Source organism: Hemiscyllium ocellatum, chromosome 19, assembly GCF_020745735.1.
Source record: "Hemiscyllium ocellatum isolate sHemOce1 chromosome 19, sHemOce1.pat.X.cur, whole genome shotgun sequence".
Classification (NCBI taxonomy): domain Eukaryota; kingdom Metazoa; phylum Chordata; class Chondrichthyes; order Orectolobiformes; family Hemiscylliidae; genus Hemiscyllium; species Hemiscyllium ocellatum.
Window position 1 is genome coordinate 4,965,492 of NC_083419.1, and position 15,796 is coordinate 4,981,287.

The following is a 15,796-nucleotide window of genomic DNA, read 5'->3' on the forward strand; positions in this document are numbered from 1 at the left end:
CTGAAAGCTTGTGGTTTCAAATAAACCTGTTGGACTATAACCTGGTGTCGTGTGACCTCTGACCTTGTCCACCCCAATTCAACAGCGGCACCTCCACATCGTGGCCTTCCTCAAAAGATAGTGGGTAAAGAATCTTTCAATATTTTTAAGACAGAGGCAGATAGATTCATAGTGATAAAGGGGCTCAGAGAGGTGAAAGAATATCAGGGCTGTGCATGTATGTAGAGTTGAGGTCAAGATCCAATCAACCACGATCTGATTGAACAGGCTTGAAGGGCCGAATGACCTACTCTTGTTTCTTGCTCATAAGCTCAGCCACTTTTATCAGCCCAAGTCATAGGAGTGGTGCTTTCAGATTGGAAATTCACCTTGTGCTCTCATAATCGGTTTTATTATAGAGTAAGAATTCACAGCCTCGTGAATTTGAGTGAGTCTGTGCTCCATCTCTGATAATACAGACACTGAAGAAAAATCTCTCCAGCTGTCGTGTAGAAAAGACATCATTTTCCTCCAAACCAATAAACAATCTGTGAAAACATGAAAGCCTTTTGCGTCTGATCGCATATTTCACTGTAAAATATATCGCATTACTTATTTTAGTCCCTGACATGTAGAGGGGATGGCAAAACATGATATTAGCTCTTAAGGTTTTACGGTGCAGGCTATTGTTGGCAAATGGATTAAATTTTAAAGGCACATTCTTGTGCACACACACACACACAAAGAGGAGAGGAAATATCTGCACGCGTGCACAGGGATAATTTATTAACAGTGGTTTTTCTTTGTCAAGTGATACATCCATTGTAATGAGATCTGCGAGAGAGTGAGACGCGCAGTCAGTACAGTTAATTATTTATGCTGTTTCAACTGTACTCACAATATCAGATTAGGCAATATTCAGCTGCTATTCTAGGTCACTTCAAACAATGCAGAACTTGCAAATAATCTTGGGATGTCCTGAAGCTCTACATGTGCAGGCTGAGGTAAATTTTCCAAAATGTGCAAATTAAAACCCACAAAAGGTTAGAAATGATCAGCAAATCAGCGGAGAGAAAAGTCAATGAATTCAGATGGAAGCAACACGAGAGATTGGTGGCGAGACTCAGGAGTGTCTGTGGACTGAAGATTGGTTCCTTCACTAATGTGACATGTGCCTTCCCTCTTAATTATATACACCTCAATCAGGCCCTCTCTCAACCGTCACTTCCCCAAGAGAAACTACCCCAGAGTCTCCAATCTTTCCTTGTTGCTCAGATTCTCCAGCCCGGGGAGTGTCCTGGTAAATCTCCTCTGCACTCTCTCCAGTGCAGTAACATCCATCCTGTAATGTCTAGATTAGAGTGGTAATGTGCTGGCCAGAACTGCACACAGGATTCCAGATGCACTCTTACCAGCATTTTACACAGTTCAAACATAGACTCCTTGATCTTGTATTCGACTCCTGAGCTAATAGAGTTTCCCATATGTGTCTGTAACCACCTTATCTGCCAGTCCTGATATATTCAGGGATCAGAGGTTGCGCACATCAAAGCCCTTCTGATCTGAAAGCAAAAGGTGCTGCAGATCGCAGTGGTTCAGGCAGCATCCATGGGGACAGACGTGGCCACATTAGCTCTAATGAAGACACACCTAGACTTGAAACATTAGCTTGCTTTTTCTCCACGGATACTGCCTTACCTGCTGCAATCTTCAACATTGTTGGTTTCAGATCAACTTCTAGCATCTGCAGTAGTTTGCTCCAATAAAGTCCCTCTGACCTTCAGTACATTCCAGGATCCCGTTATTCAGAGTGTTGTTGACGCCCCCCGTCCCTCCAAGAGCGTCCCCTCACACCGTTCCAGGCTGAACTGTGTTTGCCACAGCTCTGTCCAGTCAGCAAGTCTGTGTTATCCTCCTGCAGTGCACAGCTGTTGTCCTCACTATTTACTGATTCTACATCATCTGGGAACTTCTTCATCGGAGCCCCTACGTTTTATGTAGGTTGTAGATACTACAGAGTAGACAGGGAACGGCTGTGTCCACTTGTAAAATAAACAAGAACAAGAGGGTGTGGATTTAAAGTGATGGGACAAAGAAAACTTTCTCACCCAGCGAGTCGCTAGGGTCTGTGATGCACAGCCTGGGAATGTGCTGGAGGCTGGTTCCGTTGAAGCATTCAAGAGGCAATAGGTTTTTTTTGGGTAGTAATGGTGTGCAGGGATATGGGGAAATGACAGCAGATTGGATAGAGTATGTGCCAGCACGATGGGCCAAATAGCCTCCCTCTGCACTGTTGTAATGTTGTGGTTCTGAGACAGTTCAGTCCGAAGCATTCAGATACACCACAAGCAGCAAGCTGTACAGAGCCACACTGGAAACACACTTCCAGTCACACTAACGTCCAAGCACTTTCCCAGCTTCACAGCGTAGATGCCTTGGGGTGAAGCTCAATATTCCACTCGCCTTTTTGATTGCTGTTTCTACCTCACTGCTGGGTTTTAATAATTTGTGCTTTCGCGAGCAAGTAATTCTGAAACTGACCCCATTAGGCCATAAGACCATCAGAAACAGGAACAGGAGTAGGCTATTCAGTCCCTCGGGCCTGCTCCACCACTCAGTAGGATCGTGGCTGATCCAACATTCCTCATGTCCACTCTCCTGCCCTTTCCCTGTAACCCGTGATTCCCCAACTGATCAGGAATCTCGCTGTCTCAGCCTTAAACGTAGACAAGGACTCTGCCCCCGCAGCTCTCTGTGGGAGGGAGTTCCAAAGACTCACAACTCTCTGAGAGAGGACATTCCTCCTCATCTCAGCCTTAAATTGGTGTCCCTTTATTCTGGACTCTGCCCTCTGGTCCTAAACTCGCCCAGGAGGAGAGACATCCTCTCAGCATTGACCCTGTCAAGCCCCTTGAGAATCTGATATGTCTCAGTGAGATCACCTCTCATTTTTCTAAACTCCAGTCAGTAAAATCCCAACCTGATTAACCTTTGCTGATAAGAAATGGCCAGTTGGTTTCACCCATTAACACTTTATTCTGTTGTCATGCTGTTTATGTTTCTTTGCCCCACCTAACATTTGTTTACTTCGACTGTCTGGGAATAATACAGCGAAAAGAAGACCATTCAGCTCATCAAATCTGTACTGGCCTTTTCAAAGAGCTGCTCCCATTCTTTACCTTTCCCCCTATCTCTGCCATTATTTTGCCGACAAACGTTTACCCTTCTAAAGGTTCCTATTGAGACTGTATTCACCACGCCACCAGGAAGCCCGTTCCAAATCCGAGATAAACGTTGCTTAGCAAAGGCTTTACCTCTAGACACCTCTTTATTTTGGAAATCACCTTAGATCTATGGCCCCCCTCGCCCATCCCTCCCCTCCCCAGTTATTGACCCTTCGAGCATTGGAAATAGGTTTTGTTTATTTATTTTGAGTTTATTTACTTGTGTTTAAACCTGAGAAGGGCTCATGCCCGAAACGTTGACTCTCCTGCTCCTTGGATGCTGCCTGACCTGATGTGCTTTTCCAGCAACACATTTTCAGTTGTGTTCAAACCCCTCATGATTGTCGACACATCCGGCAAATCTCTCCTCCGACTTTCTGTTGGGAGCAGGCCAACCCCAGTTTCTCCGGTCAACCTCAATCCAGTTCCCTCTTCCCTCAAACCTTTCCAGTGAATCCCCTCTGCACGATCGCTGAACCTTTCCTAAAGGGTACTGTGCAGGAATGAGCATGGTGATTCAGTGGTTAGCACTGTTGCCTTGCAACGCCAGGGACCTGGGTTCAATTCCAGCTTCAGGTGACTGTTTTGGTTCTGTTCGCCGAGCTGGGAATTTGTGTTGCAGACGTTTCGTCCCCTGTCTAGGTAACATCCTCAGTGCTTGGGAGCCTCCTGTGATATCACTATAAATGCCGGAGGAAAGATCACAGAAGCGCTTCACAGGAGGCTCCCAAGCACTGAGGATGTCACCTAGACAGGGGACAAAACGTCTGCAACACAAATTCCCAGCTCGGCGAACAGAACCACAACAACGAGCACCCGAGCTACAAATCTTCTCCCAAACTCCCAAACACCTTCAGGTGATAGTCTGTGTGGAGTTTGCATCTTCTTCCTGTGTCTGTGCAGGCTTCCTCTGGGTGCTCCACTTTCCTCCCACAATCCAAGGATGTGAGGGTCAGGTGAATTGGCCGTGCTAAATTGCCCGTAGTGTAGGTTATTAGTCAGGAGTAAATATGAAATAGGGAATGGGTCTGGGTGGGTTACTCTTCGGAGGTTCAGTGAGGAGGTGTTTGGCTGAAGGGCCTGTTTCCACACTGCAGGGATTCTAATCAATTTATCGTAACATTTCCCGATTTTGGAATCTCTCTGTTTATAAAATTCAGGATCCCATGTTAATGTTTTGTTCAGCCTGAAAGATGTCTAAGGTTTCTCTCAGTCGTCTCATGTAGATGTTACTTAGTCTCATTTGCACTTGTGTGGTGAATACTCATATCAACACAGACTATGAGTCAGTAAGGACTGCAGATGCTGGAAACCAGAGTCAATAGATATGGAGCTGGAAAAGCACAGTAGGTCAGGCAGCATCAGAGGAGCAGGGAAGTCAACGTTTTGGGCTGGGACCCTTTGTCAGGACTGAGTTCAACTGAAATGTCGACTCTTCTGCCCCTTGGATGCTGCCTGACCCACTGTGCTCTTCCAGCTCCACATCAATTGACACAGACTGCAATGCGCTGATAAAGAATGAAAGACTGAGAACTCATTCCGATCTCAGTTGCCCTGTGCTCTCTGACTTATACAGAGGAACCTTGATTATCCAGGCGAGATGAGCCGACACTGTTTCGTTCGGATAATTGATTATTCAGATAATCGATTTTAGCTTAAACAGGGGAAGCCATACTGATCTAATGCTGTGCTCTACTGAAGAATTTGTTTAAATCTATAATTTTAGTGGGTCTGCCATTTAAACAAACTAATCTTTGCAGTCGGCAAATTACAGGTTAAAATGAGAAGAGCTAAACCCTTACCATAAAACCCCAGCATGAAACAAGGTCCCGAATTGATTCGATGATCGCAAGACTATTGACAGTATCAGTTTCTGGGAATTCAGTCTCAGGATAGACAGACAACAGCCCCGCCTCATGTGTGCGTTTACGTTCTCAGCCTTTTTTAAAATAATAAATGGCCCGGTAACGTGCCGGGAATACTGTAAAATCCTTACTTTTACAAAGGGCTGTGTAACAACCCTTACCGTAAAAATATCCAGTCGCTGTTGCTTGAGGTGCTTGTGTGCCTTTGTTTTGCCAGTGTTTTTACATCTTCTTCAGTACAGGTAAATCAATACACTCATCTCTTTGATGTAACGTTTTTGGGGGACCTTGAAATCATCTTCAGATAATCCGATAGTCGGATAATCGATATTGGGATAATGGAGGTTCCTCAGTATTGGGTCCTGATGAATTAAGTGGTGCCAGGGGATATGGGAGCAGAGAAAGACCAGGTTTCTCTGCTGTTCACTAACCTCACGGCTGACCTGTTTGCGTTTCAGATACCACATTCCCATCAACCCTTCAATAACTCTGATTAGAACTGGTGTAGCACAGATGGGCCAAATGGCCTCCTTCAGTAACAATTCTGGGACCCTTGATTCCTCTGTCCATTGAAAATTTATCTACCTCCAATTTACAAGTATTCACATCGAATGCCTTTGAAAAAACAGTTTCAAAGTCATCACACCCTCTGACAGAAAAAAGTTCTCCTCATTTCAAGCTAATCCCTAATTTGAAAACAGTGCCCCCTTAGTTTTGTATTCATCTAGAAGAGGAAACATCCAACTTGTTAAGATTGTATTCACTTCAATCAGTTCATGCCTCAATGTCTAAACTCCAGGGGAGACAAGCCCATTGTGTCCAACCGTTCCTCATCAAACAGACCACTCATTCCAGTTATCGATCCAGTAAACCTCCCCGAACCATCTCCAATATACTTATATCCTTCACTAGTTTTGAGAAGTTTTGTAGCTCCGGTTGAGGTTCTGGATATAAGTTGAGGTTCTGGATGCAAAATACTGCTGATCCTAGAAATCAAACAAACACAGAGAATTCTGGATAAGCTCAACAGGTGGCACGGTGGCACAGTGGTTAGCACTGATGCCTCACAGCGCCTGTAGACCCGGGTTCAATTCCCGACTCAGGCGACTGACTGTGTGGAGTTTGCACGTTCTCCCCGTGTCTGCGTGGGTTTCCTCCGGGTGCTCCGGTTTCCTCCCACAGTCACAAAGATGTGCGGGTCAGGTGAATTGGCCATGCTAAATTGCCCATAGTGTTAGGTAAGGGGTAATGTAGGGGTATGGGTGGGTTACGCTTCGGCGGGTCGGTGTGGACTTGTTGGGCCGAAGGGCCTGTTTCCACACTGTAAATCTAATCTAATAATCTAATCTAAGGTCTGGCAACATCTGTGGAGAGAGGAACACAACTATCATTTTAATGTTAACTCATTCTCACCCACTTAGTCCTATTATCACATGGGTTACTCTCAGCACAGGGTCGAGAGTGTGGTGCTGGAAAAGCACAGCAGGTCAGACAGCATCCAAGTAGTAGGAGGATTGATGTTTCAGGCAAAAACCCTTCATCAGGAATGGACTTTCAGCACAGCCTACCTGCTTCCTATTAGCCTTCTTGGTAATGGGCTATACTGACATCTTGTGACTCATGCAGTAGAACAGCTCAGAATTATGCAGTCATTCTCCGTTTAAATCATGCTGTGCTTTTTCAATCTCCCTGCTCAAGTGAGTAACCTCCTTTTTCCCCACATTTTACAGTAACTGCCAGATTTTCATGAACTCACTCAACCTATCTGTACCTCAATGTCTCAATTTTAAAATCCTTATCCTTGTTTTTACAATCCCTCAGGGTCTTGTTCCTCTCTCTGTGCCCACCCCCACAACCCTCGGAATGAATAGCTCTCCTCCAATTCTCTCTCCTCTATTTCTGCTTTTAACTCCTTCCCCATCAGCGCCTGCCTCTGGAGGCTGAGGACTCTCAACTCTGTAATTCCCTTCCTAAACATCTCTGCCCACCCCCACCCTCCTCTTGTAAGACAGTCTTTAAAACCTACTGCTGACCAAGATTCTGTAGTAAAATCTTTTGAGGTTCAATATCAACTTTGATTGATGACAGGCCTATGGAGCAGCTCGGGATGTTATCATGTCAAAGGCAGTATATAAATGCAAATTGTGCAAGTTTGTTATAAATCCATTATACTCAATATCCAGAATTCAGCAACAACACTGCCCTGCTTTGGAATTTTTTGAGCTATTCAGTTACGTTGATTGTTTAAAATTTGAGGTTGATTATTTTTGCAAACGCCTGTAACATGGTGAAGCATATCTTGCCATAGCCACTAGATGGCACTGCTCACAGAGAAAGCCCAGGGAATGCACAGTTAATGGGCTCCACAATGTCTTTGAAGACACATTCATTGAGACCAGGATTAAGCAGCCCATGCCCAAGAGAAATGGTGAATGGACTCCCCCACTGACCTCATCAGATAGATTTTTGCTTGCGCTGGTGACATAATAGCTCAGTGGTCAGCACTGCTGCCTCACAGTGCCAGGGACCTGGGTTCAATCCCACTTTCAGGCAACCATGTGGAGTATGCACATTCTCCCTGAATCTGTGTGGGTTTCCTCCGGGTGCTCTGGTTTCCTTCCATAGTCCAAAGATGTGCAGGTTAGATGGATTGACCATGGGAAAGTACTGAAAATGTGATGCTGGGAAAGCGCAGCAGGTCAGGCAGCATCCAAGGAGCAGGAGAATCGATGTTTCAGGCACGAGCCCTTCCTGAAGAAGGGCTCATGCCCGAAACGTCGAATTTCCTGCTCCTTGGATGCTGCCTGACCTGCTGCGCTTTTCCAGCAACACATTTTCAGCTCTGATCTCCAGCATCTGCAGACCTCACTTTCTCCATGGGAAAGTACCCATATTGTCCAGGATATGTAAGCTAGGTAGATTAGCCTTGGGAAGTCTCTGGGTGGGATGCACTTTAAAGAGGTGGTGTGGACTGAATGGGTTGAATGGTCTGCTTCCACACTGTAGGAATTCCTTGACTTGGATTGGTTGGATTTCTGAGCCTAGATTAGAGTGGTGCCGGAAAAGCACAGCAGGTCAGGCAGCGTCCAAGGAGATTTTCCTGCTCCTCGGATGCTGCCTGACCTGCTGTGCTTTTCCAGCACCACTCTAATCTAGACTCTGGTTTCCAGCATCTGCAGTCCTTGTTTTTATCTTGGTTGGATTTATGCCAAGGTTAAAGATGATAAAGACACCATAGATCCATTCTCTCTTTAGAGAGAGAATGTAAGTCATGGTTGAACCTGAAGGTCTCCATGCCTCAGGTCTCTACTGGTAAGCAGAGAGCTTCTGGATTTGCCCCCAGGATGGTCCAAACACATATCTGTGCTCTGTTTGAAGTGCCCCCCCTCACCCCCAACCCCCACCCCATCACCGTATCCCATTCCTTTCACCTTCATGCACTTACCTGGCTTTTTGAATTCATCTTACACCCTGTGGCAGTGAATTCCACTTCCTTCCCATTCTCTGAATAAAGGATTATTTCCAGAATTCCCTATTGGAGTTATTCATCAGCATCTTCCGCCAATGAAACCTTTGTATTAGACCTTATCAAAAATAGAACTAACCTCTCAGGACCTCACTTACCAAACCCTTGTGTTACATTCACGATCTCAATCAGGTGACCCTCAGAACTTCCCCTTTCTAGTTAGAAATCAGCATTATATATTGTTAATATATCTGCTTGGGGGCTTGTGAGAACACCTCTTGAAGCCGGACCTACAGACTCCAAACAAGGGGTCCCAGTGCTGTGTGACTGCAATTATAGTGACCATAAAACCCCTCTGAAATGGGACATGGTCGTTAGAATTTCCCAGTTCCACTTCTGTGTTTAATGCCATATCTCTAACTGGGCAGGTGCTGACATAATGTAATGACCTCATTGCATATATATTTGAATTCATATCACTTCTGGGGTCCAGTTGTCAGTAGAATTATTTATTGGCAGAAAAAGCCTTATGTTTATGTCCAGGAAGGTGCTATGTTCAGTACAATGTATGAGTCCCTTATGTATTGACGGAGTTCAGAATTGGGTATAAATTTATCAATGTTAGGTAAGAGCTGCAGAATGGATACATTGGGCTTGAGTATAACTCAATCAAAACTCGTTTATCTTGGGTTAACATTAATCCCATGGTATCCATTAGATGTCCCATCAACACAGAAATGAACCCATTCCCAGAATGTGCTGGCTAGTATTAGCGAGAGTCTGACACACATTTTCACTGATGTGTGCCGAATGTATAAGTCTTACAGATGACCTTCTTAAACATATAAGATTCTAAGGGGGCTTGGCATGGTAGATACAGGGAAGGTATTTCATCTTGTGGGAGAGAATCGGAACAGACAGCATCATCCCAGAGATGGGGAGGAATGTTTTCACCCAGAGGGGAGTGGAGTTCTTTGCCACAGGGGGTGTTGAGGCTGGGTCATTACGTACATTCAGGACTGAGACAGATCGTGTTTTAATCAACAAGGGAGTCAAAGGTTAAGGGGAAAAGGGAGGAAAGCGGAGCTGAGGATGAACAGATGAGCCACAATCTCATTGAATATTGGAGCAGATATGATGGGCTGAATGGCCCACATCTTGCAGTGTAATGGTAAATATTGCTCTCTTTCTCTCAGCTGAAGGCAACATTGGAAAAGCAGCTGAGAATGAAATTTGTAATTCATTCATTCATTTCAGATTTATTTTGAACATTTTCTTAAGAGACTCTGCTCACTGTGTGCCAGATACTGTGGATGTGTGTCCTGAATCCCTCCCTGGGGGGTGTTTAAAACACGGTTCACCCTGCGATGATTTTTCATTGATGGTAAGTGGGTGTGACCTCATTTAACAGCTGGGCAAGGACAGCATGGAGCTAAGAGTTAACCCATTGTTTTCCTTCAAGTATACTTGTCACAGATGCCATTCCCTCACCTTTACTGATGGGACCTCCCTTACTGACCAGGGTCTGAAAGTGAACCAGACTGCTCACAACACTGGGCTGGTATTGGACCCTGAGGTTAATTTGGAGAAAGTGAGGACTGCAGATGCTGGACAGTCAGTCGAAAAGTGTGGTGCTGGAAAAGCATATCAGGTCAGGCATCATCCAAGGAGCAGGAGAGTCGATGTTTTGGGCATGAGCCCTGATGAAGGACTTTGACTGAAATGTCAACTCTCCCACTCTTCGGATGCTGCCTGACCTGCTGTGTTTTTCCTGTGCCACACTTTTTGACCCTGAGGTTAATTTACTGACCTATCCGTGTCATCACTGATTCCTACATCTGTAACAGTACACTGCCCTGTGCTGGCCCAGCCACTCCCTTTGATTTCTCGGGATTTGATGGTTACACATTTCTGGGGGGGAAGATTCTGAGACCAGTTTTGTGAAACTGGGAATAAACTCAAACAATGCTGGGGAAACTCTGCAGGTCTTATGAGGAAAGGCTGAGAGACTTGAACCTGGTTCTCATTGGCAAGAAGAAGGTTAAGAGGGGATTTGATACAGACATACAAGGTAATCAGAGGTTTAGGTAGGGTGGACAGTGAAAGTCTTTTTCCTAGGATGATGATGTCAGCTTGTACGCAAGGGCATAACTACAAATGGAGAGGGTGATAGATTTAAGACAGATGTCAGAGGCAGGTTCTTTACTCAGAGAGTGGTAAGGGCATGGAATGCCCTGCCTGCTAATGTAGTTGGCTCAGCCACATAGGGAGATTTAAACAATCCTTAGATAAGCCCATGGATGATTTTGGGATAGTGTAGGGGAACGAGCTGAGAATAGTTCACGCGTTGGCGCGACATTGAGGTCGAAGGGCCTGTTCTGCGCTGTATTGTTCTATGTTCTCGGTCTGGCAGTGTCTGTGGAGAGAGGAAGCAAGGTAACGTTTTGAGTGTAGTGAACCAATCTTCAGATCCTTTCTTGAAGAAGGACACTGCCGGTCAATTGGAGATTTCAAGGCTGGGTCATAGAATGTGAGATGAGGCCATTTGGCCTATTGAGTCCACACCCTCCTTCCGAAAAGTATCCCACCCAGCCCCACACCCTCACATTTTCCATGGCTACTCCACCCCAGACACTGTAAAGCAATTTCCCAAGGCCAATCCACCAAACTTGCACAAAGGGTCAGTTAGACTCACAACGTCAGCTCTTTTCTCTCCTTACAGATGCTGCCAGACCTGCTGAGATTTTCCAGCATTTTCTCTTTTGCACATCTTTGGACTGTGGGAGGAAACCCATGCAGACCATGGGAGAACATGCAAACCTAGTCACCTCAGGGTGGAATCGAACCGGGATCCCTGGTACTGTGGGTTAGCCGTGCTAACCACTGACACACCATTTTCAGCTTCCTTTTGCCTGTCAAAGCAAGGAGTCGAGTTAGAAATTAGCCATTATCTGATTGAGAGATAGAATAGGTTTGAGGGGCTGAATGGCCTCCTATGTCTGCTCCCCTTGTTCCTCCAGCTGATAGGATTCTGAGAGTGAGACCTGGAACAATCCTGGGCCCATTGTCATGGACCGAGTCCAGAGCCCAGTCCAAACCACTTGGGGTTTTAATGGAGGGGGAATGGGGAAGGGTCAGGTGACAAACCTTCTCTCAGGTTGGGGGGCGTTGGCAATTTGAATTTGACAATGATGCTGCATGTTTCCTGTTGTAACCTTTCATTCAGATTGAAGCCCAGGATGGGGATCTCTGGGGTTTTTTGCGCTGCTTGTGGGTGGAGAGAAATTGGAATGGTGCCATGCCCCCCTCTCATCCCCAGCTTCTCCCATGTCTCCCGTGAGGGAACGCCCCAGTCCAGGATCCAAGGGGCATCCCAGACACAATTGCACTGGCGATTGCACATCCCTGGCACTGTGAACCACAACCCCCCTTGTCTGAAGAGTTGGCACTGCCCTCATGCTCCAATAACACTAACTAGGCTCCTCACCTGCAGTCTCTATATAGTGTTTCCCTGCCAACTGAGTGTGGAGATCAAGGACACAGACTGTGAAGTAGAACAGAGAGGAGGGGAGGGGGATCAAATCCCCTTTTTCTTGCTCGCCAAACCTGCCCCAATCAAAATCTGGGCTTTTGGTCATTCCACCATCAGCGCACTGACCTGCAAAGCATCACTACCCTGGGGTGTGAGGAAGCTGAATTCGTATCGAGATAAAGTCACAAGCTAATTCCAGTCCCTTCAATCTGAACTAATAATACCATCAGCTTTCAACTGTTTCACCAACAATCTGCACATTAAAGTGAAAAGATCAATGAACAATGATATTGGATGGTGCTTTATATGGGGCACAGTTATTAGTGAAGCTTATACTCAGAGCGAACCTTAACAACAATGACTGATTCTGAAATCATGGACTGAGAGTAACGTGGATTTCGCAGCTGCTCCTGAGATTCAGATTTAACTCTCAATTTACTTCCAAGAGATGTTTGCAGGGATATGGACCAAGCACAGGCAGATGGGGCTAGCTTGTGGTCAGCATGAAGTGGTTGGGCTGAAGGGTCTGTTTCCAAGCTGTCTAACTCTACGGCTTTACAACCGATGTTCTCAGAAAGTGTCAGACCAGACACAAAACGTTACATCTCTTTCTGTCTCCCCAGATGCTGCCAGGTCCAGCAATTTCGGATTCTGTTTCAGATGTTCAGCATCTGTAGTGTTTTTCTTTCACGCTGACGATGATCTAACTCCTGTTACATTTGATGATTCTTCAGACACTTCCAGGATAGATGGGGAAAGGTTGTTTCTCCCTGTGGGAGAAGCACCTCAGAATATTGGGTCACCTTCTGATGACAGCAACGAGGAGGAATCGTTGCTCTCAGAGGGTAGGCAATCTGTGAAGTTCTTGACCACAGAGGTTTGGGTCATTAAGTATATTCAAGGCTGAGATAGATTTAAAATCAAGGGCTTTAGGAAAAAAGTGGATTTTCAGGTCAGCCATTGAATGGTACAGCAGACTTGATGGGCTAGATGGTCTATTTCTGCTCCTATGTCTTATGGTCTGATGGTCTTGCTTACGATTTTTAATCCTAGAGTTTTCGGAGCTGCGATCTTCCTGACATCCACATTGAACATGCTCATTCCATCCGCAGCAAGAATACACTTTGGCTGTGTCCTGTTTGTGAGGATACTCCAGGGTCTCGTGGAGGTAGGTACTCTAACTCAACTTAAAAACAGCCAGGCATTGTGATGATAAAACATTGTCCTTTCAGTGAGACAGCTCAGGGGCATGGATGACTGAGGTTTCTCTTGGTGAACTATGACTTTTCCTAGTCCCCTCCTCCTCTGCCATTTCAATTTCAAAAAAATGAGAAGCCTAGAATGAAATTTCCCTTGACTTGTGTTGACATTCAAATGCCAAACTTAGTGCCCCTTCCTGTCTGGTGCTGTTGGCGATATTCACTTACATCTCCTGGGGATATTCACTTACATCTCCAATGGATAATGGACTGAATGGAGAAAGAGTAGGGACAAGAAGACAATAATGGGTCTGTCGGAGAACTAGTACATTGCAATGGGCTGAATGGCCTCCTTTACTGTAACCTCATTGATCCAAGAACTACCCAAAGTTGGGCTTCCTCTGAAACTTACAGCTAGGTTATCAGACTGTTTGGAGGCTCCAGAGACAGGGCTCCATGTTTCAGGAGGAGCTAACTTCACATTGTGGATCATAGGATGAGCTTATAATGATATCCCACTCCCTCCCTGCCCCTCCCGAGAGCTGGGCTGAAGACCGAGCACAAACAAAATTCTGAAGAAGGGTCACTGGACTGGATACATTAACTCTGTTTCTCTCTGTCAGACTGGGCAGCACGGTGGCTCAGTGGTTAGCACCGCTGCCTCACAGCGCCAGGGCCCAGGTCCAATTCCAGCCTCGGGCGACTATCTGTGTGGAGTTTGCACATTCTTCCTGTGTATGTGTGGGTTTTCTCTGGGTGCTCCGGTTTCCTTCCACAGTCTAAAGTGTGCAGGTCAGGTGAATTGGCCGCGCTAAATTGCCCATTGTGTTAGGCGCATCATTTGGAGGGTAATGTGTCTGGGTGGGTTGCACTTTGGAGATTTGGTGTGGACTTGTTGGGCCGAAGGGCCTGTTTCCACACTGGAGGGAATCTAATCTCAAATTCATCACCTGCTGAGTTTCTCCAGCAATTTCTGTTTCTGTGTGTCACGTAGGAAGATGGTTGTGGTTGCTGGAGGTCTGTCATCTCATCTACAGGAGTTCTTCAGGGTAGTGTCCTAGGCCCAACCATCTTCAGCTGCTTCATCAATGACTTTCCCTCCATCATAAGGTGCGGGGGAGGGGTGGGTGCATAGTCACTGATGATTGCACAAAGTTCAAAAAGTAACTCACCTCCTGACTCTCCAAAGCCTGCCCACCATCTACACGGCATGAGTCAGGAGTGTGATGGGATACTCCCCACTTGCCTAGTTGAACACAGCCCCAACAACACTCAAAAGGCTTGACATGAGGATGAAGCAGCCCACTTGATTGGCACCATATCTGCCACCGTTAGTACCAGTGCACAGAGGCAACAATGCATTCTATATTCAAAATGTATTGTGGTATCTCACCAAGGCTCCTTTGATAGCACCTTCCAAATGTGCTGCCTCCACCATCTAGAATGAGAAGGGCAATAGATGCTCAGGAACAAGCGGCACTGCTGCCTCACAGCACCAAGGACCCAGGTTCGATTCCAGCCTTGGGTGACTGTTTGTATGGAGTTTGCACATTCTCCCCGTGTTTGTGTGGGTTTCCTCTGGGTGCTCCGGTTTCCTCCCACAGTCCAAAGATGTGCAGGTTAGGTGAATTGGCTGTACCTTTCCAAAATGCAGCATATTCTGTGCTTTTTAAATAAGATTCAGTCATGGGTTGTGGGTGTCAGCCAGCAGGGTCATCATTTATCGGCCATCGTTTGAGAAGGTGGTGATGAACTTCTGTGGAATTTGTTGCCTCCACACAGATGACATCCCGTCCAAGGCTTTGATTCGTTCTGGGCTGACTCAATGCCTTCTGTATGACCAGGTTTCCTTGTAGCTTAAAGTGTCAATCACACTGAAAGCTACAATCTATGCAAGTTGCAATAGTCCTTCAACAAACTACATTCAATCTTAATTCTTGGGATGTGGACATTTCAGGTCAGGCCTGCATTTATTGACCATCCTAACCATCCTTGAGTACTGAGATCCCTTCTTGAACCTTCCCGGTACATGTGACATAGTTACACGCTGTACTCTTGGGAAGGGAATTCCACGATTTTGACCCTAATTTATGTCCAATTCAGGATGGTGTGTAATTTTTCTCTGTTACTGGGAGTTCTTGTTAGTCCTCAGCTGCAGTACTGCATGTGCTGTGGGTACCACATTATAGGAAAATGTGAACACATTGGAGAAAAGGAATTTGCAGGAATGATTCCAGGGATGAGGAATTTCAGTGAAGATGATAGAGTCAAAGAGTTGTACAGCACCGAAACAGACCCTTTGGTCCAACCAGTCCTTGCTGGTCATAATCCCAAACAAAACTAGTCCCACCTGCCTGCTCCTGGCCCATATCCCTCCAAACTTTTCCTATTCATGGAAGGATTAAAGAATTTGGGACTGTTCTCCCTTGGAGAGAAGAGGAGATTTGATGGAGGTTTTCAAAATCATGAGCTGGGCTAGACAGGGCAGATAATGAAAAGCTGCTCCTGCAAGAATGAGAGGGCACGGACTT

General features: G+C 45.9%; 1 protein-coding gene across 1 annotated transcript in view; it reads left to right on the top strand.

Moving 5' to 3' along the window:
• slc17a8 (solute carrier family 17 member 8) overlaps positions 1-15,796 on the top strand; it is a 70,531-nt gene that overhangs the window by 20,123 nt on the left and 34,612 nt on the right. Inside the window, exon 4 of the mRNA XM_060839211.1 lies at positions 13,120-13,234. Within this exon, the coding sequence (XP_060695194.1) occupies positions 13,120-13,234 (115 nt within the window). The remainder of the gene's footprint in view (positions 1-13,119; positions 13,235-15,796) is intronic.